General features: G+C 47.0%; 2 protein-coding genes and 1 long non-coding RNA gene across 16 annotated transcripts in view; 2 read left to right on the forward strand and 1 right to left on the reverse strand.

Moving 5' to 3' along the window:
- itga5 (integrin, alpha 5 (fibronectin receptor, alpha polypeptide)) overlaps positions 1-5094 on the forward strand; it is a 36282-nt gene extending 31188 nt beyond the window's left edge. The window contains exons 27-30 of the mRNA XM_035643830.2: positions 77-190; positions 1152-1253; positions 1340-1462; positions 1992-5094. Of these exons, the coding sequence (XP_035499723.1) occupies positions 77-190; positions 1152-1253; positions 1340-1462; positions 1992-2075 (423 nt within the window). The 3' untranslated portion in view covers positions 2076-5094. The remainder of the gene's footprint in view (positions 1-76; positions 191-1151; positions 1254-1339; positions 1463-1991) is intronic.
- On the reverse strand, positions 4799-27679 carry rapgef3 (Rap guanine nucleotide exchange factor (GEF) 3). Of its 14 annotated transcripts, XM_035643833.2 has the most exons (30): positions 27286-27679; positions 26840-26893; positions 25403-25447; positions 24827-24912; positions 19587-19631; positions 14742-14848; positions 14521-14642; positions 13849-14026; positions 13631-13715; positions 12949-13009; positions 12527-12603; positions 12269-12415; positions 12010-12107; positions 10783-10871; positions 10600-10678; positions 10227-10377; positions 10022-10104; positions 9889-9919; positions 9703-9778; positions 9391-9528; positions 9127-9224; positions 7797-7922; positions 7301-7482; positions 6681-6771; positions 6535-6585; positions 6322-6409; positions 6145-6209; positions 5973-6027; positions 5764-5835; positions 4799-5656 (listed from the first exon to the last, which is right to left on the reverse strand). In XM_035643833.2, the coding sequence occupies exons 2-30, from the start codon at positions 26889-26891 to the stop codon at positions 5538-5540; spliced, it is 2697 nt and encodes an 898-aa protein (XP_035499726.1). In that variant the 5' UTR covers positions 26892-26893; positions 27286-27679; the 3' UTR covers positions 4799-5537. The 14 variants fall into 14 exon arrangements, 12 of the variants coding, with proteins under 12 accessions (XP_035499726.1, XP_035499729.1, XP_035499728.1 ...); XM_035643836.2 differs by lacking the exon at positions 26840-26893 and having other exon boundaries at positions 27286-27678; XM_035643835.2 differs by lacking the exon at positions 25403-25447 and having other exon boundaries at positions 27286-27678.
- LOC118316239 lies at positions 19661-22905 on the forward strand. Its single transcript, XR_004795150.2, has 4 exons — positions 19661-19910; positions 22115-22255; positions 22352-22403; positions 22726-22905. It is a non-coding gene; the product is annotated as an uncharacterized LOC118316239 (long non-coding RNA).

Below are 27679 nucleotides of genomic sequence, written 5' to 3' on the forward strand. Positions count from 1 at the left end.
TGAGAGAATGACTCGTAGACTTTTGTATTAACCTCGTTCTCTTCCTCTCTTTCTTTTGCTTGCGGCGTGTCCGCAGTCGTGCTCCAACGTGGAGTGCTGGTCGCTGCGGTGCAAAGTGGGCCTGCTGGAGAAGGGGACCACCGCCATCCTCAAAGTGCGCTCCCGCGTCTGGGCGGAGACCTTCACCGAGGTTGGTGGCATCGCAGACTCGCTCCACACGCCGACACCAGGCCTGTCGCGATAGTTACATTTTCCATTTGTTGTACGATACGTGAATATTGTCTCGCTGCCTTTGTCCTCTCATCTGTTCTCGCCGTCTGATTAATCAATTACTTTTCTGTTCTATGAAATGTCACGAAATAGGAATTTCGGAGTATTTATCTGAAGGCACCATGTCTTCAAATGACTTGCACGTGCAACGACCAATAGGCCTCTACCGCAAGCTCACACACAGCTTCAGTATCAATAAATGCTCTTAAGATGACGATAATAAAATGTTTATCGCAGTAATTTCTGGGACAATATATATATCGTGCAACAAATCAGCAGTTATCGTCGCAGGGCCTCACGAACACTTGCCCTCTTCAGAGGTCAAAAGGCTGATCGATGAATGCCTGTGTGTGTGTATGTCTTTTTTCAGGGTTTGGCAGGAAGTAAAAAGGTATTCTTCATTTAAAGAAAGAAGGAAAGACAAGGAGTAAAGACCTCAAATGTGTGGCTGCAGACAAAGACAAACAGCTTCAGTGCTGCCGCAGTGTGACCAGTCCCACATATTTGCCTTCACAAATGGGATGACAGTTGCTAACTGAGCGTGTAGATCTCTGCAGTTTCTACCAGTTTACATCACTGTGTTCCCGCCATGTCTGAGCCACACACACACACACACACACACACACACACACACACACACACACACACACACACACCTCTTGCACGCTCTAACACGAGGCATATGTGCGAATGTACTGAAAATTCATTATCTGCTCGTCACAGCTGCTCATGGGATCGGAATGCCGGGAGGGTTTTCTTTACCCGAGATGCGCGCGGTCTCCGTCGCCATCTAGTGCTCAACTAGCGGACTTGCATTTATTTAAAAAAAAGAAAGAAAAAGAATCTGATTAATAAGCGACGTGATGTTTTCCTGTCTTCAGAGGGCCTATAAGCAATACGTGCTGGAGTGCCTGGCCAGATACAGTGTGGAGAAGATGCCTTATGCCATCCTGCCCAGACATGCACCCAGTGGACACAAAAAGGTATTCAAGAATTCATACAGAGGCATCGACGTGCTATTATTATTTTTTTGCTGAGTTGTAGACAAACGCTGCGCGCTCCTCCCCAGGTGGTGACCCCGGTGGTGTGGAACAAGCCCGACATCGAGAACTCGGTTCCTCTGTGGATCATCATCTTGGCCATCCTGGCCGGTCTACTGCTTCTGGCTTTACTCATCTACGTCCTGTACAAGGTCAGTGCTGCTGTGAAACTACGTTTTTTAAAATCTGAGCATACTGTATATTCTGTAAACTGAAATGTTATTGAAATTTGACGTCACCCGTTGGTTTGCCAGCTGACGTACTGAAGCCTCGAGTTACACATTTTGACCGTCGCCATGTTGGTTTTCTTACGAGCAGACGTAGAATCGGGGGGCGTGGTCTGAGCGCAATCATGCACCCATTCTCTCAATGAGACCATCATTTACAAAATCATGCTGTATTTGGAGAAGACTTGAAACTAGAGATTGAACCATAAAACTCGTTTTTTCTTAGACTTCTATAGCAAACTGACTTCTTTTTGCAAGCAGTGAGTCGCCCTCTGCTGGTGATTCCAGAGAATACAGGCTTCAGGCACCGTGTTTCTGAACGTCCGCATCTGCATTAGCTTAATTTGTATGGACCCTGTGACTACGTCCATTTTTATATACATTTTCATTTACAGCCTATGCCTATGATATGTGCACATTTTTTAAAACATTGTCCTCCTTTTTTTGTGTACAGTTTGGCTTCTTCAAGCGATCCCTACCGTACGGCACCGCCATGGAGAAGGCCCAGCTAAAACCACAGGCTGCCTCTGAGGCCTAGAGGCCCAGCAGAGCTACCAGAACCACAGAACCTGGCCACATGATTGCAACGGATGAACACGGTGGAACACGAGTAGAGTGGATCAATTGGATGAGTTGACGGAGAACGAGACCACTGGAACTCCACTGTGCTGCACTAGAAGAAGACGAAGAAGAAAGAAAGAAAGGGAGGAAGAGAGGAAGGAATCCAAAGATCTTCAAGCCAAATGAATGTTGTTGTTTTTTTTTCTTTTTTAATTTATGTCTGTGGGGCGGTTCGGGATCAAACAGGACTCTTCTCAGTGCCTCCCAGCGCCGACATCCGAGCGTCGGCCTGCAGATGCAACGAGACGCTCTCCTGTTGTGGATGCTCGTGACGGTGTGTTCAGCGGCCACCCGCCTTGTCTCGGTGCTAACGGTCTGATGCGTTCGCTGCCTCCGACGTGGGATGCCACGGCGCTGCAGCTCCCGGCAGCCTGGAGCTGTGAGCCCCCCCCCCTCCCCGACGGAATGCTTCTGATGCGTCCAGAACATTTAAACACGCCCGTCTTCATCGACATACAAACAGGTTTCGGGTGAAGACATGAGTCAGGCAAATGCTACGCTGCCCAGTTGTTGAAAGCAAATCCGTTTGAAAAGTTTAAAAACATATATATATATATACATATATATATATATATATCATAAGTCGTGACCTGTCTGGGTCGTTCCCCTGGTTCTTTGCCCGTCTCTGGGACAGGCTCCGTCAGCCCGCAGCCCCTGAACGGGATAATGCTTGGATGACAATGATCTCTCTCTGCCTCAGGACGGTGGACCGCGCTGGGTTGCGTTTTTTTTTTCTTTTTATTATTTTGCACTCAAAGGAAACCTACTGATATATTTCCAAAAGGCATCCGGAGACTCACTCGTTGACCTTCCTTCCTTTGAGTTCGTGCTTTTGACTCCTACTGATCACATTTCGTCCCGCGCCTGTGACGTCGGCGCCGCGTACCCCGGACTGGGACCGGCCGCAGGCCCCGCGGAGCCTCGCGTCGGTTCAGGCTTTCGAAAGCAGTGCGCGGCTCTCCCCCAAGGATATGTCCTACTCAGTTTGGGTTGAGCTCAGACCGCGTGCGAGCGAATGACAAGAGAGCGAGGGAACGCGGCGCAGCGACGTCTTGATCCAAAGACGTGACAGTCAGCGGCGTTGTAGCCTCGACTGACCCCAAGCAAGACCATCGCTCCTTGCCATCTCACTTTCTCACGGTGCGCGTTACTGTGAGACACTGTATTTTTTTTAGATTCGTCTTTCTGAGGTCGAAGCCGGCCCCCGGGTTTCGAAAGACGAAGCGGCGGCTCACGTCATCCCACCACCACGCGGCTACAGGGACTGAACATCATATTGTTTTTTTGGTTGTTTTTTTTTATGTACATAGATTTTTTTTATGTGCCTTTTTTAAAAAATTGTAAAATACCCAAATGTCCGTGGGTTCAAGTGGGGGGGGGGGGGTTTGCGTGACTTCACGCACACGTGCGTTTGTGTGAATGGTGTATTTATGAACGTTTGTTTTGCGTATGAATTGGTTCTAACCGTTCCCAGTGCCGGGTCCCGTTTATCCCCCCCCCCCGCCTTTTGTGAGCTTGAGATCGTCGAGGTTATTAAGCCCCCCTTCTGCGTTGACACTGAACATGAAAATATGATTGACTTGTTTAACGGCACAGCGTGGATTGAAATACTTATTACCTCAGTGGAAATTAAAAAAGCCCAACATGTCGCGGTAAGGCTGCCGTCCAGATGGATGTTGTCCCGCTCACAAAGGGGGGGAAACGGCTCGGCACCGGGAACTCTATGTTGTTTGGAAGTGCAATATTTATATTCACTCTTTATTTTTATTTCATATTACAGTGTCTTTCTCATTTCTTTGTTTGTTTTATGTGTTACAGAAAAACCAGAACTTTTGAGTATGCGATGAGCACACGAGAACAAATCCTTCTGTGAGCTTCTGGCTTTTCACGCTTTCTCACTTCAAGTGTGAATTATTATTATACATTTCCTTGTTCGACTTGAGATGCTCTCGCCACTCGCTCGACCACTTTCCCCATCTTGATTCTTTTTAAACCACAGTCCACCGCCGCCAGGACGTGTCCGAGTTGAACTCGGGCATGTTGATATAGTTTGATATTTTATGTGCTCTGCTGTCGCACCTGTCACAACACCACCGTTATATTCACCATGTGTTTTACGTTTGTTGGCCTCATTACACTCTTTTTAATATAACCCTCCCCCTTACTGGATGGTGATTTACTATTTGTCAAATGGGCCATGAAATCCCCATTTGATAATTGATTTAAATCCTCAAACATGATTTTTTTTTCCCCACTGAGCAGGTCGTCCCATTATTTATAATGACAGGGGATCATTTTACTACTTCCTCCATGGTTACATCAGGAGAAGGCACTGGGTTTTTTTTGTTTTCATTTTGTTTTCTTCTTCTTCTTTTTTTTTCATGTCGTAGCCCATTTTCTCTCTCCGGAGACTTTCAAAAAAGAAGTTGTACATATTTAAGAACATGGAGATTAATGAATTCTGAAAAACTGATTTGTTGTGAATTTTTTTTTCACCCCATATTGGGGAGAACATTTTCTTTATTTTTTGTCGGGTGGTATTTGGAGGTCAGTTTTTACCTGTTACGGTTTGTACTTTAAATAAAAAAACAAAACTTCTCTTTGTACAAATTCTTGCCGCTTTCATTGAATACACATAACTGAGAAAATAATTTATTTAGAAAACAGCATTGTATGAAATTGTCAGTTGGTAAAAAAAAAAACAGAAAAAAAAACTGATGTGTAAGTTTTAATGTGGAAAATACTATAGTGCTGAGCTGAAGTGATGAGCCGTGGCAAAGATCTGCAGCGTGTGTTCGTATGCTCCTGGTTGTCCCTGACAACAGTTCACAATATTACACATAAATCAGTTTTAACAACAAAGGCGTGAAATGTTCACGTTGTAACGTTGCCTTTGGGAGGGGGATGGATACGATCGGTACGGCAGCGTATTGCTGCCACGCCAGAAAAAAAATGAATCTGTACAACGATATAACGTGAAAATATCTTGATTTAACAATAAACTTTTCACATTATATCGTGATACTGAACTGTGTTCCTTTTCTCTGCCGTGGCAGCAATACGCTTCCATACATCATATTTACTGAATAAAAACAAAATGGTCCCAAAGGTTCAGACGTTAGTTCGGCATTGGAGGTCATGGCTGTGCACGCGGCACGTGTTCTCTCTCGGTGCCGTGCCGCGCACACAGAGCGTCTCCGTGGCCGAGTCCAAGCTCCTCGAAGGAAGAGCGAGTCTCCGCGGCACTCGACGTCCCTCCGGACGCTCCGTCTTTTTTTTTTTCAAGAGAAGTGTGGAAACCTTGTTTCGTCCGGCCGGAACCTGCGGCGATGTGTGTGCTGCAGTCCCTACAGTCTTTGTCCGTTTGCAGGCGGGCGGCCTAGCATTCCAACGTCCGCGATAGCTGCGTCAGCCGGCGCTGGTTGTCGATCACCTTCAGGTTCTGGATGTGGTGCCGGATGTTGCTGGGACTCCGCAGGGGCAGCGCGTGGTCCGAGTCTGGATCAGAGGAATGAGCCGCGTTTGAGACCGATCTGAAGGTCACGCTGATGTGGAACAACGAAAGGAATGAACAGGGGAACCCGTGTGGTGGACGTAAAGCTTACACGTGGATATGCGAGTAGCAGGCCCCTCCAGAAACATCCGATCGGCCAGGCCCCTCTGAGGAGACGAAGGCACTGCAGAGGAGAAACAGACCTTGACTCACTTCATATTTCACTTTCACATCGACCATACGCACAGAACTGATATCGTCCATTGAAGCCGCAAGGGCTTTTGGCTCTGTCAGATGTGCATGGAGCTCAGGGCCACTAACCGTAAGGCTGGCTTCGGCATCCTCGCACTATCTTCACCGTCCTGGCGATCATTCGCTGCGACGTTGGGAGGAAAAAAGGAACCGCTTCAGATTAATATCACAACCGAGGACGAGAGGAGCGAGAAAAACTGAGCCGAGCAACTTTTTCCCGCGAGCACTTTTTCGCTCTTACCATCTTCTCAAAATTGACCAATTTGTCTACGTAGTTCGAGTTTCCCTCATGGATGAACGTCATGTCTGCGGCGTAGACGAAGAGACAGGAAACAGTGTCGGTAATTTAACCTCCTGGTGTGATTTAGATTCGATTTGCTGTATCGGCGAACGCTTTGCTCGCACTGCGTCTCTTTACCTTTGAGCAGAAGAGGCATGAAGGGGATGTACGGAGGACTGAGTTTGGCCACGGTCAGCCTGTAGGCCCTGTGGTTGCGTGACGGGTCCTAACACGAGCAGAGAATAAACACCAGCGTCACGCTGAAGGTTAGAAATACGACCTTTAACAGGAGATATTTGGAAACTGACTTCAATGGAACGAACTGAGGCGACAGCACATAATGAAACGTACCATCAACCTCTCATAGGCACAGTAAATTCGTTTTGTCTTGCTGGGTATCCTCTGTGAAACGGACAAGCACAATATCGATATTGATATTGTCGACGCAAACATTCATTATCATCGTGACCGTCGTGTTGCATTCAGGGGTTCCTCACCTCCCAGGTCTTGTAGAGCCTCTGCACTGCGCTGTTGCTCAGACCGAACATCACGGCGAAAAAAGAATTGAGATTCTTCTGCTCCTTTAAGCTGCGAGGAAGACGAGGACATGGTTTTCAAGAATTAGGGTCTCGGACGAATGAAATGCTGATCTGGCAGAACTTTCAGAATTTTTTAGTTTCTTAAAAAAACAACAATAGAGTAGCGGCTCGAGTAACTCTCACGGTAACGCTTATTACACGTGGGTGTGTTTACAATATTCACCATCTGATTTTAATGTATTAGCATTTGCTAGTTTGCGTTATACATAATGTGCAGCGGATGCTCATTCGTTTTGCAGGTACTGGTTCATGGACTAAAGTACAAATGGACAAAAAAACAACTGATGCCACACAAGGGTCGTGAAAGTTGTACCATGAGTAATCCCGTGCGGGACATTTCTGTACCAAAGTTCATGGCAATTCATCAATTACACGTTGAGACAGTTCACGTCAGAGGGTCACCAAAGTCATTGTAGGCTTCATCTGTAGAACAAGAGCTCACGGCAGCAAAATCTAAAAAAGATTGTCAAGATATTGTAGTCTGACTGATCTAATTCCTAATCAAAACTTGCTCTTACACCGCAGCGATCTTGATGAACTTCTTGAGCAGGACGGCTCGTTTCACCAGGTCCTGGCAGAGGCACAGCTCGGTCACCACCCAGTACTGCACCTCGTTGAAGCGACGCACGAACCTCTCCAGGTTGGCCGTGGTGGCGCCGGGGAACTTGTGGCGCCCGAATATGTAGTAGACGAGCTCCACCTGCAGCAGAGAGGGGGAGACGTGGGGAACGACGACTCGCAAAACCACAGAAGAAGTGTGCAAATTCAAAGAGAGGCCCGCATGTTTTTACAGGCGACTTCGAGGAATGCGGCTCGCTTCCGAAATGCGCGCGACAAGCTGGTGCCGTCAGATAAACTCTGTCCATGAAAGAGGTGCACCGTGCAGTTTCCGCGCCGGCTGTGGTGACATCACACTCGCTGAGAGGCACTGGGGTGTGTAGATAAGCGTGTTGTTTCCGAAGCAATCACTTTACACGCCGGGGTCAGACACGTGTCACATTTGCGGGGGGTTACCTCGTGCATGGCCGCGAACAGCTCCCAGTCGTAGTTTGCGAGCTCGTTGGCGATGTCTTTGGAGCCCATCTGTTCCAGGACGTCGGCTGTTCCCCGCTCGGGACCCTGCTGCTCCCTCAGGGGCTTCTGGGGGAGAGAGGCGGAGAGAAGGTGATGCTTTCTTTCTTCATGGGCAGGCAAGCTGCTTCGAATTGAAGGCGCCTATTTTTCACTGTCATGTCTCTGGGTTAGGTCGAATTGTCAAATTGGCTCGGGAAGTTCCCTAAATCTTTAAGTGACCCAGATATTTGATCGGCAGCCATGATGAGAGGTGTTCGGATTCTCAAAATGCATAGGAAAGGAGCTTCAATGCTTCCCTTCCTATCTCCTTAAGCATAGGGTACACTGGAGCTTCCTATGCGAAAGGAAAAGAGATATAGACGCCCCACAATTCATTGCGGCAGCGATATTTAACGTTACGCGCCATGCAGGGACGTAAACGATTCAATACAAAGTCGAAAAGAAGAAGAAGAATATGAATATGAACCAGAAGAGACGCACGTCATCATGTCAGTTACTGTTACATATGAATCATAACATGTTGATGTCACACGGTGGTTAAACGCTGAAACCTGCTGATGGAGCCGCTGCCTTTTTGTCGTTCATCTTCGGAAATTTGATGTAGTTTAGTGAAGGTCAAGGCGGATTCCCTGAGCAGCGCTCTCGGTCCTACCCGTCCTCCTGTACACCTTTCCTTGACCTCGTGACGTTTTCCACTGAGGTCGAAGAATAGTAGATAGGAAGGAGAATTCGACCGCCCTCTCTCTCCGCCACTTGGATCATCGGTTCTGTGACTTTTACATTTCAGTTTCATTTTCCATTGTTTTATTTTCATGTTACTAATGCTGCGTTCTGATCTTCGGAGTCAAAGTTGCAACTTGGAGTGGGCGTTCCAGTTGCAACTTCCGACTCGGAGGGTCCGCAATTCCGAGTTCCCAGATTATAATGGAATGCAGCTTCACCTCTCCTCTCGTTTCAGATCTACCCTTGCTGCCATTGTGCGGTTCCCGCTCCTGTGATCGTCTGCCTCGCCCTCATTAGTGTTTCACCCGGTGCAATTATCTCCACTCGTCCTGTGTGTTATGATTTAGTCTCTGTGCCAGGTCGTCTTTGTCTCGAGCGCTGCAGCACGTCCTCTTCTTGGTGTTTCATGATCTTATTTTAAACCTCGCCTTTTTTGCCTCACCCTTATTGGTTTGCCACATCCGACTGCCTGCCTGCCTACGTACCGACCTGTGTTTATGACTAAAGGACATTGTTGTGACTTTTGACGGCGTTGTCTGTCACTCACCAGTTGTTCCACTTGGCTGCTTGTGCAGATGAACAGTCTCTCATTGAGTCCCAAGGCGGTGTAGACGGCGGTCGCATCCAGCTTTAACTGGGCTCTGTCTGTGTGCATTGAATATATATCACAAATTAATACTCAGCATCAGAACTGACAAAAGAAAACAGCAGAAGATCTAAAAACCCAACCTAGGACAGGAGGCCTTATTCTAACAGTTTTACAGAAACCAGCAATCGTTGACATGATGTGTCATCGATGTCTGAGTCCCACCTCCCGTGGAGTTCATTTTGACCAGGACGTGATCTCCGCCAGGTTTGACAATTGCTGACATCGCGTCCTGCACGGACGAGTTCACGGGGAGCATCAGAGTAAGGGGTTTGTTGTCCGGCCCGCAGATCTCGTACAACACTGCACCGAGAGCACACGAGCCAAAATGTCAAGATGTGCCGATTGGACGACGTATTGGACATGTGATAATATGCGTTACACATAAGCCCCACCCACGGATGCTGAACCTGAGCTAATGTCGTAACGTGCTGTGACACGGATAAACCTTTTAATGTGAGACTGTGCCTTACTCACCTTTATCCTGTGCTCTGATCGGCTGCAGCCTCGCCACGGGCTCCTCACAGCTGGAAAACCAATCGAATTGCTGGTTCTGTCGATGGCGTCGGAGTGATTCGGTGAGCGAGGGACATTTAACATGACATTCAAACTGTTGTCTCATCAAAATGTATCTCTGACATTCATTTTTCTGATCACACTCACCCTGCCCAGTGACTGATATCCATTCTCCAACCTGCCAAAAGTATGAAAAGATAAAACAGTCCCTGTATAGTATGTGCTGCAATATTCACGACTTAAGACTTGATTTTAGTAGAAATATAATGTTATAAATTACACTTTTGTTCTCCTCCTTTCCCTGAATTGTTCCTTCAGCAGGCTGGACAGACGGAAATCACCCGCCACCTCCTTCTTCAACCTCTGTTTCGGCCCAACGTGGACATTGGAAAAAGCAGCAACATGGTTATCGATGAATAAAATCGTCATCCTTGAAATCCAACGGAGTCACAGATTACAAAGTGTGACAAACGTGAATGCTTCACCTCCAAGAAGTCCAACGCGACGGGGTCTTCTTTCAGCAGGAGGCCGTACAGCGCCACCCACTGGCACAGCAGCTTCACTACCTTCTGCTTGGTGTTGAGAACGTAGGCGGCATTCTCCTGCTCCGAGCCGTCTGAGAGCTCGGCCTGGTAGGTGCGACGGCGTTAAGGGGGCGTAACAACGCAGGCTTTTTTTCTTTTTCTTTTTTTTTACAAACAGACGATCGCTCACGAGAATATAGTTCATCTGCAATTAGATTCTTTGTTTCTTTGCACTGTGGACAATCGTCATCACAATCGCCGACACAGGAGACACGCAGAGGCCGTGCTGCTTTAACAAACATCATCAACATCCTTATTGACCGTCGCAGGATATTGGTGCTGCAGTGACGGACACAACTGGCTGGAGGGCATGAAAAGTTTATGGGTGAGCAGGAAGTCGCTCACGCAGGGATCTGCAGGGAGACAAACGACACGACGACAACAACAACAACAACAACAACACAGTTAAAATTTATCACTTGACTACTGTGAGTCTGAGTATCCTGCAGACACCTACCGATGGCGTCATTTCCATTCGAGTCCAACCGCACGGTTTCCAGCAGGTGTTCCAGGATCTTCTCAGGTGTTCCCGACATGACCGTGTACCTGCAATAATTTAATAACATCACTGCATGTTCCGTGTTTAATGTTTATTATATGACAAAACAGGGACCACAGACGAACAAAGTGAGGCTACAGTAATGCTGGTTTCCAATTAGTGCTAAACCCAAAAACTACGGTTGACGTGCATGGTCTGTCTCAGCTTAGTCGACAAATAAATGCATAGGTAAATCATTTTAATGACCTCATCACATATCCTGTGTTATGATTTTGCGTTTGTACGTTGACTGATCCTGACTGTTGACCCAAAGAAAAAAGTGGAAGGCCCCTTGACGTCATCGTTGCATAGTTTGTCCGACGGACTCGTGTTTTTACAGGAACTTGGAGGGTTGGCAGACGCGCATCACGGCTGAGGGGACAGTTGTTTCTGCCCCGTCGCGGATCGTACGATTATTGTTGTTGCCCTTTCAGAACACACTGTGTGTACGTCATAACTCCATAAATAAATTAGAATCAGAAGCCCGTTCACTGCCAAGTAGGTTTTTTCACATACAAGGAGTTTGCTTTGGGTATTTTGTTGAAACAAATTAAAAACCAAGGAGGCCTACTGACTAAATATACAACATAATTAAATATAACAGTATGTGCAAAATCGAAAACATGAACAACAATCTGTCACGGAGTGTGGCGGCTGTACAAGTTGTGCGGGACACAACGTGCAAGTTTTACAGGTTGTGCAGGGCCTCCTTCTCCTGCTGGCACCGGGCCAAGCCCCCAAAAAATGTTTGAATTTTGTTTTTAGGATCTTCAGATAATAAATCTTGGCAGTTTGCTGGAGTGGCGAGAGAACGGGAGGGGGCGGCAGCAGGAAGGAGAGGCCACGCAGCGCCAAGTCAAGTCACTTTTATATTTGCCAAAAACACTTGACAGGGCGATAAGGAGTCCCTCGACAATGCAGGGTTGAAGTCCATTTCTTTTCTGGCTGCCAGATAACAAACAGTCCATTAATAAGAACTTAACCACATCTGACGAAGAAAAGAAAGAAAAAAAAAGGCTGAATAACCTGTCCCTCGCTGCGTTATGACGACCAATGGCAGAGCTTGTGTTCGTGGGTGTGAATCTTTATGTATCCGCTCACACCCACTTCAAAATGTCTGAATGATCGTGCGTCAGAGTTTCTCACTTGCTGTTGGTCCCTTGCTCGGCCGAGGCGGCGCTCTTCTCCAACACCAGCACCGATTTCCCGTGCTCCTCCAGCCGCACTGTGTTCGCCTCCACATCCTGGAGAGCAAGAAGGACAATACCATTTTATTCATATAGCACAAGTTTAATCACGAAGAGAGGGGGGAAAAAAAGAGTAGAAATTATAATACAATAATGACCCGGGCAAATATATATATATAATTGTGTACATGACGTCGCAGTCACGTCACCACACACACCTTGAGGATGCGTATGAAGTCCTGTTTGTCGACACGGAGGAAATGGCAGTTGTCCTCTCTCAAGATGATGGTGGCGGCGCGCGGAGCGTCGTTCAGCAGAGCCAGCTGCCCGAAGTCCTCGCCCTCGTGAAGCGTCGTCACCAGTCCCTGGGGGCGCATGGAGCACGTTTCAGAGTAACATCTCCCACGGCAGCACCACAAAAGGCCGTTTTGACGAGCGGTGATCCTGCGCTTCTTGGTTTAGTTTGGGATATTCACCTTCCCGTGTGTGATCACGTTGACGGAGCCTTTCCAGATGATGTACCACGAGGTGCCCTTGTCGCCCTGACTGAACACTGCATCCCGAAAGACGAAAGACAAAACAAATCAGCGGCAAGCAAAGGTCACCGGGATTTGCGTGAAGGTCACATTTACACGGCAACCTTTAGAAAATGGGCTCCATTGTCAATGTGTGATTTTCACATTTTTAAGATAAAATGTGCAGAATGAGAGACGAGACCCGATAGAATCGGTCGATATTGGAATATTTCAAATGTTATGCGTGACGGGCCGATACAACACATGTGAAAGCTGTGTTGTGTTGTGCAGAAGGGGATGTTATGCTCAATGTGTGTTTGTCCACGTGTGTGTAGTCGAGGTTTTCTGCCACAGAGGCTCAAACAGATCTGTCGCACACTCACACACTGTTCCGGCCTTGGCGTGTGATTCAAAGACGAGCACCGCCGCCAGCTCCTTACGCACCTACAGGCACAGCAGAGCAAGAAATGAGACGGAGCTATACATTCATAACTCTTGTTTTCAAATATGTTATGATCCAATGGTTCTTTTTCATCAAAGTAGTTTCGAGCACAAGAGGCAACTACATGTATAAGATTTATGTTGACCGGAGATTTATGTCATGGAATATATTTATTTTTTATATTTTTTATTTATTTTATAGGTTGACTGATTTTCTCGTACACAGCTCCTTCTATTATCTCTGATCAAAGAACATTTCTAAACCATTATAAGGCAACTATTATTATTTTAAATGTAGAGGGTTTTTTTCCATTTAGCATAAGGTAAGATAAGATTATCCTTTGTTCGTCCCACAACGGGGAACTTTGGGTGTTACAGCAGCAGAGTGGATGGCAGAATATGAAAAAAAGACATGTACAAAATCTAAAAATATAAATACTATATACAAATGTCAAGAGTGTTATGGTTGAATCTGTATTTGGAGGAGAGCACTAGCTCAGCAAACGGACTCAAACTGAAGTCTCGTATTCATAAAATTGACGATCTACCGTTACCATCAAACAAATCTTCTAGATAGTCATAAATCATGAGGACACCGATGTGCACGCTGTAGCGGCGACTGACCGAGGCGGAGAGATGAGCGGCGGCCTTGACGTGGAGCAGCTCCTCGTAGATCACCTCCAGATCCTCGGCACTCCTCTGGCTGGGGCTGAACACGGGGGGGGGGGGGGGGGGGGGGGGGGGGGGGAGACACTCGTGTCACTCGGCCACAGATGCAACTTCAAAAAGCCTCGTTGAATCCCGACGCGTATGATTATCGTATGAATGTGGAGCAGACTGACCCTTTGCGCAGGATCATGGTGAGCAGCGCGTCGGGACCCAGCTGGGACAGGAGGGACAGCCCCTCCTGCAGCTCGTCCTCGCCGTCCCTCTCGTTCGCCGCGTGGCTCAGGCCGAACTCGCAGTCTCGGAAGCGATAGAACTGGGTGTCCTTGTCGTGGAAGTTCACCTCGTGTTTCACTGTGAAGAAGCGCCGCGTTAGATGAGGACTAAGTATTGACTCGGAGGAGAATTTACAAAGCCTTCGAAGTGGCAGGGTACATTGCAAATCTATTCAGAGTGATGCTCTAGAGGAGGCACTTCTTTTTTCATCCTGATTGCGCCGGTCTCTTCCAGGAAGAAGTGGTTGGTGAACACTTGACTGAGCAAGAACACGTTGTGAAACAAGGGCCTCGGCAAACTCGGCCACCAGATCTCAAGCTGCTCAAGCACTTCTGGGAAATTCTTCCAGTGCTGCTTGAGACATTTATAATCAGAATATCTTTTTTTAAACTACTAGAATATGACAGGGTTTCTTTTGTGTGGAATTATTTCTCAGACAGTCCACGTCCAGACACGAACTCCAGCGGCACTTGACAAATGTTTTGTGTTAATAAGTTCTCCAATTAGGCTTCTGGCCAAAGGAGAGTAAGTAGAGATGTGGAGAAAAATAATAATCAAGACCCAATTCTTACCATGAACGAGGATTCCTTCGTCCACCAAGACCTGCCACATCCCAACGGCCTGACTCCTGGATTGGAGGCACTCGTTTTGTTTCATCAGCCAATCGGCGAGCTCCTTACCGGAGCAACACTGTCTGAGAGAGAAATGTATCGACACATCAATTTTTCATTAAAAAAAACAACTCTCGACGCGAGACGTAAAAACGACGACATCGGAGCAGGTAACAAGTTACCTGTATGTTTTCAGGTGGTACTTCCTGTCCCGGATCAGACCCGGGTTCCTGTCGCTCATGACGCTGTACACGGACCTCGCCGCCTTCACGACGCGATCGGACAGGAACTGGATGTGAACACGAAAAAGACGCTTATTCATTCGTATCTTCTAATTATAGAAACGCATGTAAGCATGTTGTTGTCTTCCGCTTGAAGTGATGAAACCGCCAGAGGAAAAAGTGTGATAGGCCTGATTACATAAAGTAAGACATGTAACACAGACTGCGCTGTTTTCGAAAACAGTCGACTTTTGTATGTGTGTGTGTGTGTGTGTGTAAACTTGAGAGACACAAGTTTCTTTGCATTTCCCCTCAGCATGGAAATCGTGTGTGATGGTCTGTACATCAACAGCATGAATGGAAATTTCTGTGGGCGTCGAAGAATAATGTGGTGTGTGTGTGTGTGTGTGTGTGATTGGCTGTACATCAACAGCGTGAATGGAGATTTCTGTGGGCGTCGGAGAGTGAAGTGGGGCGTGCGTGTGTGTGTGTGTGTGTGTTAGTGTGTGTGTGTGGGTTGCAGGGAGATGAGAAAGTGTTTCTAAAAAGCTACGTTAAACTCTCCCACACCTCGTTGAGTTCCCAGCCTCTGCACACTCGCTCTCAGCCAGGCTCGCAGTGACAACAAACTTTCACTTTCTGACCACCCTCAGCATGTTTCCTTTGAACCCCCCCCCTCACTCTCTCACACACACACACACACACACACACACACACACACACACACACACACACACACACACACACACACACACACACACACACACACACACACACACACACACACACACACACACACACACACACACACACACACACACACACACACACACACACGAAAGAGACTGCGATCAGGGCTGCAAAGAACCCCTGCCAGCCGCTGATGCAGAAGCGAGGCTTACGTAACAAGAATGCGCTCTGTGTGCCGCTGTCGTGCGGCTGGCGTCCTATTTTCTGGCCATTTCACGCTTTATTTTCTGCTCCACTTCTGTTTATCAAAACCGTCTCAATCTCGTGATTGACAAACGCCGACACTGATATATTGTTCGGCTCCCCGCTGTAAGGGAAAACCCTCCCTCTTCTCTCTCCTGCGCTCAGTCTTGTGATCTCACGAGTGACTCAGACTGTTGTCTTGTTGTTTGTTCTTGGGATTTTCCCCCGCGGGGTTTGTCCAAGGTGGTGGTCTTCTCAGAAGCCGACACTGACCGTTTCTCCCGTATTCGTTGAAACTACATGAAACTATTGCTGCAGCCTCTCCTGCAGCTCCTTCACGGTACGAAAACCTACACTGACCTTTCAACGGATCTGCTGTGGCCTCGCGCTTTGTTGACACCACACGGCGCGCTCTGCTCTTTTGACAGGAGCTGGCGGGCCCTGGCACACGCCCGCTAGATCCACAGACTTTACTGTGCAATCGCACACTTTCCGCCCGTCGTGCCCACATCGGCCCGTTCCCAGACCTGACATGAGTAAAGCTAATGTGCCCCCCGAAGCGACCGTAATGTCCCACGGGAGTTATGTTGTCTCGAGGTCACAAGTGTTCCCAGGGGCCTCCGCCCCCCCACCCTCCCCCTGCCCCGAGACTCCCACAGTCACATTCTCAGGCTCACGTCGACTCCGAGGCTTGTTTTGTTTTCTTGATGCGGAAATTTTCCATTACCTAACCCAGTCCTTTGCAAAAACAATATCGAACGGCATATTTCACTGAGGGCCTTGGCCTTCACAAGGGAACTTGACAGTCGTGTAAACATGTAAAAACACGATTCATTTCAGAGCAAACTGTCTCTGCGCGTAGTTTGTCTGCTAATCCTGTTATCTCGGAACTATGATCCACAGTTAATTGTTCCAGCTGGGTCGAATGACAGAGCAAACAGCTTTTTCCCCACAATGACAATACGCACTCAGCGAGCGTTGAGCGCCTGACGCTGAACTATGGATCATGGGCCATAAACCCCTTTTATGTCTCGGGTTCATTCCACTCATTTAACGGCGAAGAGTCTACAGTAATATGACGTAAGGCCGTCTTAAGACTCCTCGTTAAAAAGTATATCATCAACTTCCTATTGGTTTAGGCGTAAAGTGCCGATTTTATATTCTCTTCGCAGAGCCTGGACACTTTGCTCAAACCGGGTCAGCAGGGCAGATGCTCAATGTCACGCGGCAGCGGCGCCGTCGTTCGGTCGGAGAGGAGGTTTTAATTTTCATTATCACAACACAATCATGTTCGAGATTAATGTGCATGTATTTTCTCTCACTTCACTCTTGCTCCCTAGAGGTGAAAGTGATGAGCTTTTGTATTGTGTGTACTAGTACGTGGGTTGGTTTCATGTGCTTGTCTTGCTGGGTGGGATGATGATGATGATGACGACGATGATGATGAGCACAGTTATCCAGTGTAGGTTTCCTCCGTGGGTGAGGCATTTCTGTTTCTCTCCCTTTTCTGTGACCTCTGGTGACCTTGTGGGCTCATCTGTCGTGAGAAGCAGCCACGGACGAACACTGTGTTCACATAAACTGTGTAAAACATGTATTCTCTGGAATCACCAGAAGAGGGCGACTCCTCCGGGTTCAAAAAGAAGTCAGTTCCTATAGAAGTCTATGAGGAAAGCACTCGTATAACGTCAGGAAACATTTTCTTGAGGAGTTTATGGCTCAATCAAGTCAATAAAGCACCGTTTATATTGGTGTGGATACAGCGTGATTGACAGCTAGGACCGTCCAATCGAGGCATGGTTGCAGGTGCAGGTGGATGTGCAGTGGACAAGCTCTCAGTCAGGCCCCACCCCCTGCTCCTCCAAATATGGTTACTTCTGGTTTCAAAAAACTAAGATGGCGCTGGCCAAAATGGCCGACAACAAGGTTCCGAAAACACGATAAGAACCAGGTCTGGTCCAAGGTTTAACTTTAATCGGGTCAGGGTAAGATCGAATGATCACCACACCTTTGTAGCGTCAATGTATACGCACCTCCTCTCTACTTTCGCTTTTCCGTCGCATTTTATATATCTGCCAGAGGAGGAAACGGAAATACGAATCTGCGGCGCAAGAAATTCACGTTGGGACCTCTCATCCCCAACGGGTGACGTCGCGGTGGGTTGCCACTTTGCCGCACGTGTGTGAGCTGACGAGGAGCTTCATGCAACTCATGTAATCGACAGATTCCTGACTAAATCCAATCTGAATCAGCAGCTCGTCAGCTTGTGATCACTGGCGAAGTGTGGTCAATTTACTTTGTGCAGGCCGAAAGTGGAAAGTTACATATTTAGCTTATATATCTTCTCTCCCACTCTCTCTTCTCGCTCCCCCTTCTTCTCCTCTCTCCGCCCATCTAGAGTCTGGTTCTGTTGGAGCTTTTCGTCCTGTTCATGAAGGGGATCCCCCCCCCCCCCCCCCCCACTGTCGCCAAGCGCACGCTGATTGTGGGAACTGTTCGGTTTCTCGCTATAACATCGCAAGTTCTCCATCTTCCTATGTCAAAGTGACCCAAGATGAGTGCGTTGTGTCGTCGCTAATACAAAGAAAAAAAAATGAATTGAATAAAAGCTGGAGGTCGATCGAGGGGAGAGAGCTTATTAAAAATGATCCGTCTTGTCCCGTCTTGTCCTGTGCTATCAGAACAACACTTGCTAGGCAACCACACAAATCCTCCAAGAGGTTAGCAACCAAACAAGCTTCCCTTTCCTCGTCAAACCCCTGTTATAAGTGTTTTAAAGGTTCCTGCTGTTTAGGAGGGCTGAGGTTCAGAAGTGTGAGGGGCCGGGGGCCGGGGGCCGGGTGAGGTTTAGGACTCCGGGGGGCGGGGACGGTCAATTAACGGTGAACCTTGGAGTGCCCTTTAGACTCCTTGTGACTTGTGCATGTCCCGCTAGGAATGTGCTTTTTAAGACTCGCTTGAGTAGCAATGCAGGATATTATAGCGACGAAAAAAAGAACGTGTTCAGCAGTTTGACAGGATGCAAGCGCTGCAAACCCGCGCGACAGAGCAGAAGTCAGAACGCCTCGGAGGGAAAAACAAATGAGGGGTTGATTGAGGGCAGGGCCAACCAGTTTCAATAACTGTGAACGGCCAAGTGACAGAAGCCTGATATGTGCTGACAAATCTGATTATTGACACATAAAAGAACATAAAAATAAAGTCACGTGTATATCAGTATATCACATGCCAAACTAAAAATTAACCCTAATAATAATAATGAACCCCGACGACTAAAGCTCAAGTTTCAATAAAGTTGAAAGAGAAGACATAATGTTATATACTGTTTTTTTCTCTCTCTGACACTGACCCTGTTTTTTAAACTTTTAAAAAAGGCGGATTTTCGGCCTTCGCATATGAAGAGTGCAGCAGGAGACATTCCGGGTCCGACGTGTTCACAAGAGCAGGAACATTTCCTAGGTGGAGCGCCCACTTGCTCGTGGAGAACTTTTTCCCCAGATATTTTTTCCTGCCGTATTCTCACACGGGCTCGCTTTGACATTCTCCAGATATTTCACAGGGGGGCTGGCCTGGATGTGTGCGCTCCCGCGTGCAGCCGCTCCGTAAAAGTTCAGGAAAATGTCTGGACTTCAGTTCGTATGCGTGAGAGCAGTTTGAGTTTCTTCTCGTGTTCCGAAGGAGTTTAAAAGCACCAGAAAGAACGTTGGATTAAGTGAACCCCACACACACACACACACACACACACACACACACACACACACACACACACACACACACACACACACACACACACACACACACACACACACACACACACACACACACACACACACACACACACACACACACACACACACACACACACACACACACCTGCTTCATAGTGTCCTTTGAATCCAAGGCCTCTGGCAGTGGAGTCTGGGAGAAACAGAGAGAAACAGAGAGAGAGAGAGACTTTATCACAGCAGAGCCATATCTCAAAAATCAAAACAAAAACAAAAACCGTTGAAATAAAGCAGATAACTTCCTGTGGAACGACATTCCACGGGAACTACACCAGCCGGACTCCGAGTCGCTGGTGCTAATCTTACTGCAGAAACAAAACCCAGGCCGGACTGTGCCGATAGAGAAGACCAGCGATTGTCTTTTCATTGGGATGGTGGTCAACACAAACACATTATCTCCGCCGCCGCGGTGGTAAGTGTTTGTCTCTCGGGCGTAGCGTGGGTGGGTGTCAAGTGAGTCGGGGGGGGGGGGCACGTAGACACACACAGCCTGTCCCCACGCAGTTTCATGAAGTGAAAAGGTTGATTTTAACTACCGACCGGCCTTTCCTTATGAAATGGCTTCTGAAAGTCCAGACCATCCAAAGACTCAGTGTGCTACAGTAGCCTCAGATTATTTCTGTGGACTCCCTTGCTCGGCACTTACACGCTTGACATCGGCACTGACTTAACTTTAAACCTCCCCGGCATCTACAGTACAGATAATCGATTCCCGTGTCTGCACTTCGGGCCACGTCATACGTCCTCTTTGTTGCTTGTTTTTGTTTTTCATGTAGTTATGATTCCACAGCTGAACACTTTTACTCCCGAGGCAAATTGTTTCAGTACGCATGATTATGTGTGTTTTTCCAAGACAGTTAGCAAATATGAAACACCTCCTATCTCCTGATCTGGTAGCTCATGTTCCAAGGAAGGAAAACAATATATATATATATATATATATATATATATATATATATATATGTAGTTTTTCTTCCTTTATGCTGCATTGAACAAAACACGCTGTGATCGATTCCTAATATCGCTGACGCACACGTATACATTTGTGTGCGGCCTTTTCTGCAGACAGACTTTGTGGCGCGCAGCCCAGATACGCCACATGATCGACGGCTGATTGGCCCATCGTCAATAGTTTTAACTTGCTCATTTAAAAAAATAAATGAACAACAACAACTCATTAACTCCCACTGTAAGTCTGTGACCGTGGACGAACAGCTTGAAGAGACATGGAACTAAAGCTGCGGTTGACCATTTCTGTTGGATGCATTCAACTGAACGCGCCTCGCATTAGATTTAGTAGTTATGACCGAAGCCCTGACCGCACAATAACAAAACAAAAAAAGGTCAAATGGACTGTATTTATATAGCGCTTTTCTAGTCATATAGACCACTCAAAGTCACATTCACCCATTCACACACATTCATACAGCGCTGCTATTCACCACGCATTTTTCTGTCACATTCATACACATTCATACACTGTCGGAAGAGCCGTCAGAGGCAAGTTAGGGTTAAGTGTCTTGCCCAAGGACACAACGGCACGTGGACTGGCGGAAGCTGGGATCGAACCCGCCATCCTTCGGGTCGGTGGACCAACGACTCTACGTCCTGATAAGTGTCCCACAGGAACACACAGTTGGGACTCTCTCTGATTCTGTTTGTGCACCGTGTTCACGTCCAATGGGCGGAATGCGACAGCGAGGGAAGGACAGGAGGTGCGATGCCTGGGCCTCTCCTGACAGCGAAGTGAGCTCGGCCTGCATCTGACTATTAAGGAATGAGCTGATGCCTCAGAGTCTGTTAAATTGGACTAACTGTGGACGTCACACAACAATGAACAGAGAGACTGGATAACATTGGGGGGGGAGACTGAAAACTGAACTCCCAACTCTTTGCAGCTTCACTTGATACTTGTATTTCCCAGTTATAAGATGAATCGTGTGTTCACCGGGCAGATTTCTGCCAGTATTCAACAAAGCAGATGGAGAGAGATGATCGTGCGAGTGTGTAACGTCGAAGTCAGTGCATTTGTTCATTTTTTTTTTTTAATGATAAGGGAGCGTTTATTATGAGGTGAACGGGAACATTCATGCTTCAAAAAAACCAAAAGGCCCTCGTTAAACCGTCGAGGGCTTCACTGTTTCGTGATTTATGACACGTGCAGATATCCTGACTAAACACAAACCCTCCGAGTCGAGCTTCTCTTGTGACGTTCAAAGAGCACGTGTTACATCCAAGGGACCATTACGCTCCAGGAGTCAGGGGGACCAACTGGCCTGTCAGCTCCAAAAAAACCCAACCCTAATCATAGGTTATTTACTCTCGACAAATATACTATGACCTCAGTATTTGGCTGGCGACACACAGGAAGTTCAGGGTGTAGAAGTCAGTCGAGATTTACAGTCGTGTTTGACCCACTGATGCTTAAAAGTCAAGTAAATTTAGAAGCCCCGAGTCTCTCCGTCTTCCTGTGACCTGCACTCGGCGCCTCCCCTTCGCGCATTCCTGCGACGCGCTCTTCTGCGAAGCGGGACCGGGGAGTTTACGGTGAAGGTGAACAATAAACAATACACTATTTATAATAACCTGACTCTTTTTTTTTGTTTTCATGGAAAGCTCTGAGAGCTGTGTCACCTTCCTGCCGCATGCCCCGAGCTGCTGAAACAATGGGGAGAGAGAAACCGGACCGCTTCAGTCTGCAAACTTCTGCTGCAACTTCTTGGGTGAAACACGCCGCAGCGAGTCACATGAGTGGAGGTGAGAGGAAGTGAGGTTCACCAAACCTCTGTGACAAACACCGTCCCCATCACTCTCTCCATCTCACATGACACTGTGGATTTTGATCACCTGCAGGTGCAGTTTCCTCCAAAAGAAGGCGGTCGTCACTTCAGGAGACAAACTACAGGTAATAAGTTGATCATGTGCCAACATGTCAGACCACACACTCTCTCTGGACACATGGACAACTACATAAAAGGCACATTCACTTTCAGGGTATTTGCAGTAACGCACGGGTATTATGAGTAATTCAAAACATATTTACTGCAGTCTGTGTTAAAGGCCAAGTCATTATATGAATATGAAAAAACAGACTGAGACGTCCCCCTCTTTTAAGACTGCTCCTATGATGATTAAAAAAATCATAATGACAATAATGGCGGTGCATTATGATCACTCTCATCTCTCCTCCTCCTCCTCATCACCTCGGTGTCTCTCCTGTGTTAAAGGAACCGGGTTCCTCTGAAGCAGACTGTAAAGCAGCGCATACCCAGCTGATGCCTCGTATGGTCGGCGTCTCCCCGGAGAAGCGGTCCGGGAACACTTGGTAGTTGTGACTCCGAAGGAGATGCATCTCGGTCTCGGATGGAGGAAAAAAATACAAACAAGCGGAAACAATCGGCAAACAACAACAACAACTTCCACCCTCGGTCAGAAGATCTGCGCGCACCGCGCTCAGCGCCTCCGGGCATGATTGACGACGGCACCGAGGCGCCTCCGGCTCAGTTCAACAAGTCTCCGCATTTTCTTGTTTCCTCCAAATAATCCACACAGGGGCTCCGCGTAATTCCTTGCATCCGAAACACAAGTCGTTAAAAGTCTGTGTGTGTGTGTGTGTGTGTGTTTTGTCCGCCCTCAGTGAGGACGCGCCGTGTGACGGAGCTCAGCCATCCCTCCAGGCGCACGGCACAGGCGCACTTGGTTGGCGCGTCTGCGCGCACTTGGGCACTGTGGCGAGGAGCTGCGCGGAGAGACGCCCCCCTGTGGTGTGCTTCACCGTGGGGCTTGACGCCAAAGTACTGTGTGTGTGTGTGTGTGTGGGCAGGTGCAGTTTTTACATTATGTAAAAAACATGTCAGCAGGGGCGGAATTAGGATTTTAAAGGTCGTGGTGGTGGTGGGGGGGGGGGGGGGGGGGGGCACGCTAGGTTACAATTTCTCTTGCACATTCTTATTTAACTAATTTCCGTACTGTTCAGTTTTAATGAACGAGGCAGGATGGCTCTGACACACAACTCTTAATCTCTCTGCAGCATATTATGTTCAACACCAAAATCGTTACCTTCACAGTTGTCCCCGTAAACACACAGCCAGGCCGGAACCAAAGGCAAGGTGAATGTAAATAAGAAACCTTTAATTCAAACACTAATATTTATTAAAGAAGCCAATAGTTGATTATATTATAAACCACATGCACTAGTGCAGATATATCATTCATATGATAATAATTACAAAAAAAACGTTTTTCAGAGGATCTTCCAGAGGTGGAACTAAAATAGTGTGACAGTGATAGTCTGTCCCAAACCCTCAAAACAATACGAATCAAAATACCAATATACATATACCAAAATATATTTTTGCTTTAAAACTTAAGCCCATGAGGCTTTTAAATACAAAGTTGTCATCAGAAGAAATTTCATACGGACACATTTTATGGTAATATATGATGTAATATATGTATGACCATACTGTGTTATTGCAAAATGTATAATCCTCTCTTACCTCTGCACTTCCTATATGCCAGCTGTAAGAAGTGCGGTGTCCAATACTGCCCCCTGAATTTTTTTAAAATGAATTGCGCCCCTGCATGTCAGCTCATAAAAAAAAGGCGCTGCGTCAGTTTCACCTGACTCACAGGTTTCCCCTGATGGCACTGATGATGTATACAGGTGACACAACTTTCACCTGTTACTGTACTGAGGTGAACAAACACCCAATCACATTTTTAATGAAAAACAAAATTCACAACCTTCTCTTTAAAGCACCACTGTTCGTTATTAGCTCACAGGATTTATAAACTACCTGTTGAGTTTTCCCCGTCACTCCGCAGACGGATGAGTTTTGGGTCAAGGGTATTTTAAGGAGGAGTAATGTTCCACGCAGGCACATTACGGTCTAGTTTGTTCAGCGCAGTTGTTCAGTGCAGGACGCACGAGCTGCAGAACTCGGCATACACACTTATCAGGTTGTCCAGCTGCCTGGTTCAACTGGGGCCTGCAGGCACATGGAGATGCAGATAAACACTCTCAAGGGCACAAAACCCTCTGAGGTTGGAGAACAGCACTCGATGTGTCTCATCGGCTGCTTTTTGCCGCATGTTTTAAGCACAGGTGTGACACATGCCCGTGACTGGTTTATGGATCCATAAAACTCAAAGCTTTATGGTGTACATTGTTGGCGACAGCACTGTTGTACTGTTCTGTTGTGAATGCCGGATGTTGCCATAACCGCATCTTTTTCTTATGTCTCAGACCTAATGTCTGTGGTTCACTGCTATAATATACTGACTTCACACATTCTGTAAGGAATAATGTAATGAAAGATGACTTACTTTCCCCTTCTCTGGTGCACTATGTCTCGGTGTAGAACAGATGGATTTCACCAACTTCTCCATAGAGAAGATGGCTTGAACTGTATCTGTGTAAAATCATGGACAAGCAGGGTGAAGGTTAGTCGGAGAGCCATCAGAGAGAAACATCATTAATTAGTCAGAGCAAAGCAAAGCATATACATGTAAATCTGCAGACTGTCAAATGCGGCCAAGGGGCCCTGAATGGGGTCTTGCGAGGCTGGACTTGTTTAAATCCCAGCTATTGTTCCCGTGCGGGGGCTGCCCTTCCTGTACCGGCCTTCAGTAAGTGCCGGCCCCGGAGTCGGTTTGCCTACAGACAATAACATCTGATCTATCACGCTCTTCCAGGCTTCGGTTCGGTTGTTTCTCCGGCTGGATGGTGGCGTGGGAAGGTGGCAGGGGAGCGACAGAACTGCCCTTCTCTGTGCGCCGGCAACTGGTGAACCCAATCTCGATTTCAAAACTGAAGGGAGAGTATGTTCCCCTCCCTGCACTAGAGTGCATATCTACTGCCATCTCTGAGAAGAAGAAAAATAACAACCAGTGACTTCTTACCAAGCTTAGCCCTCCGTAGAGTCATGAGGATGCTCCAATCCCCAGCTGTGCCAAAAGACAGTATTAAAAGTAAACAAACGATCAAAGCAACTGGAAAATACTATTCTTAAGTGGCGCCGATTGACTTTCTGTGCCCTGGCAAAAGAAGTTGTCTGACTCTCTCTCTCTCTCTCTAAAGTCTCTTCCAAATGCCTCACAGGAATCCTATGATGTCCAATGAAGAATGTTCACGATGATAAAAAAAGAATCCAGTTCTGCTTCTCGAAAAACCTCCCCGGGGAAACGCAAATACGATTGTTTTGCAGATAAGGGGAGGGCACATTTCTACAGTCTCCTGATTGTATCTGACGGAGAGGTTGTCTCGTGTGCATCGCGGCAGATAAGAAGGTGACTGTTTCAAAAGGATTTGGGGTATTTGTGTTTCTGTTACCAAAGACTTCCGCCACATTAAAGGGGGAAAAGAGCTGGGTAACGTATCTCCTGATTGATTTCTGAATAAAACCAGAAAATGTACGAATGGTAATTGCCCTGCGGCCCTGGGATTTGAGTGAAAGCTCATTAACAGTGGTGCATTGTTGGATGACCTTGTTAACAGCTGCATATGTGTGCGTGTGTGTGTGTCTCATAAGACACCTTCGGGGACGGATTTCAGATTAAAGACCAAAAGGCCGTGTCTGATTGTGAAAACGTTAATTTTGGGGTCATCGGTTAAGGTCGAGGGTCAGGTTAAGTTCAGGGTTAGGGTAAGGGGAGGCTTACCCTTAAAATGAATGCAGCTCTACGTAACGTCCGCAGTGTCCAGGTGAAGTGAGTCTGAAGTCGGAGGGTTGGACGTAGCAGAGGGACCATCGGCCCCTTTATGCCCCTGACCCACATTTGTTTTTAAAGTCATGGATCACTTTATCTAACGTGACTACTGTAGTAGTGCGTGTTAACAGGTCCTGCAGTCGCAACGCTGGCCGTAACAAAAACTTGAACTCTGCAATAAGACAGATCCCAGTTGAGTATCAGGCCTCACTTCACATGCCCGTCTCTGACAGTTTGAAAATAAATGCTGCCCTCTATTGAGAACTCCAAAGTCCTGCAATCCTTTTCAAGGGAAGAGGAAACTCTTCATAGCCTCAATCAGATATTCTCAGAAATCCTGATAGTGTAGAAAATTATTAGAACAAATAATTATTTAAATCATCTATCGACCAACTGTTGATTTTGTCCTATTGTGTTTATGTGTTGTTAGTGTTTGTCCGTCTCCATCTCTCTCTCTCTGTGTCTTTCTTTCTGTATTTATTTATGTGTGTGCTTCTATTTACTGTAGATCCTCCGGGAATGGGAGTGGGATTTCCTGCAACACATCTACGCCCATGGAATGGGGACACGGAGTGGCCAACTGTCTTTGTTATGCCGGTCTGCTGGTAAATAGAGTACACACACACACACCTTTTCCTCCCTCGCTTCCTTCCTCCCTCGCAGTGGCAGGGAGAGACATCATATCTGTTTGACCCCGCGGTCAGATGAAGACTTGAGCAGAGTGAACCAGATTTCATAAAACCTCACAAAACTCCTCTGTCAGAATCGCTCTAACTCATCTAACCCATCCGCTGCGTCGTTATAAATAACTGAAGAACAACAAATAACTCAGACATAACCTTTAGCAAATAAATGACTCGCATTATTTTGCTCAACTTTGATAAAAAATGAGCTGTTTATATCATAAACTTCATAAAATCTTGTCAGGACGTATAATGGCAATTGGCTATGCAATACATTTGCACGGCATAACACATGAAAATTAAGCAAATGTCACATTTTGAAATACACAATATTAAACAGCAATATAATAAATCAATGTGTCAGTCTGTGAGATGAAGGGATCAGTAGCTCACCTCTTCAGTACGCCGCCTTCCACACGTTTTTTGGGGTTTCCTGCCGCTGCTTTTTCAGCCTTTGCTCCGTTCATATGTCTGTTGATGATTCCTCAGTCGGTGCAGTTTATGCGAGTCGTGTTGCTGGTCACAGCTTCCTGTATCTCTCCGATTGGTCACGAAGAAAGCGCCCCCGGGCCATGTGAGACACAGAACGTGTATGTGTGTGTGTGTGTTTGTATGTGGAGATGGAATCAGAATAAATGCCTTCTTTGGTCTACTGTGATTTGCTTGCAATTCACAAGTAAATTATGGGGTTGTCATCTGTGACACGAATGACCACTGGAAAACTTTGAAACCTCCGCCCTCGGAGCACAGATTTCCACGCATCACATTATGTGTAACGTTGCTTTCT

This window comes from Scophthalmus maximus, chromosome 3, assembly GCF_022379125.1.
Source record: "Scophthalmus maximus strain ysfricsl-2021 chromosome 3, ASM2237912v1, whole genome shotgun sequence".
Taxonomy (NCBI): Eukaryota; Metazoa; Chordata; class Actinopteri; order Pleuronectiformes; family Scophthalmidae; genus Scophthalmus; species Scophthalmus maximus.

Bases quoted from the DNA above. Each gene is read 5' to 3' on its own strand.
- rapgef3 (XM_035643831.2), bottom strand. From the start codon at position 22,968: ATGCCCGGAGGCGCTGAGCGCGGTGCGCGCAGATCTTCTGACCGAGGG. The intron at 19,632-22,766 runs GTATGCGCTGCT...TGTTTCTCCCAG, and splicing joins CCATACGAGGCATCAGCTGG to ACTCCACTGCCAGAGGCCTT. The intron at 9,920-10,021 runs GTAATTTATAAC...TACTTTTGGCAG, and splicing joins GAAAGGAGGAGAACAAAAGT to GTTGGAGAATGGATATCAGT.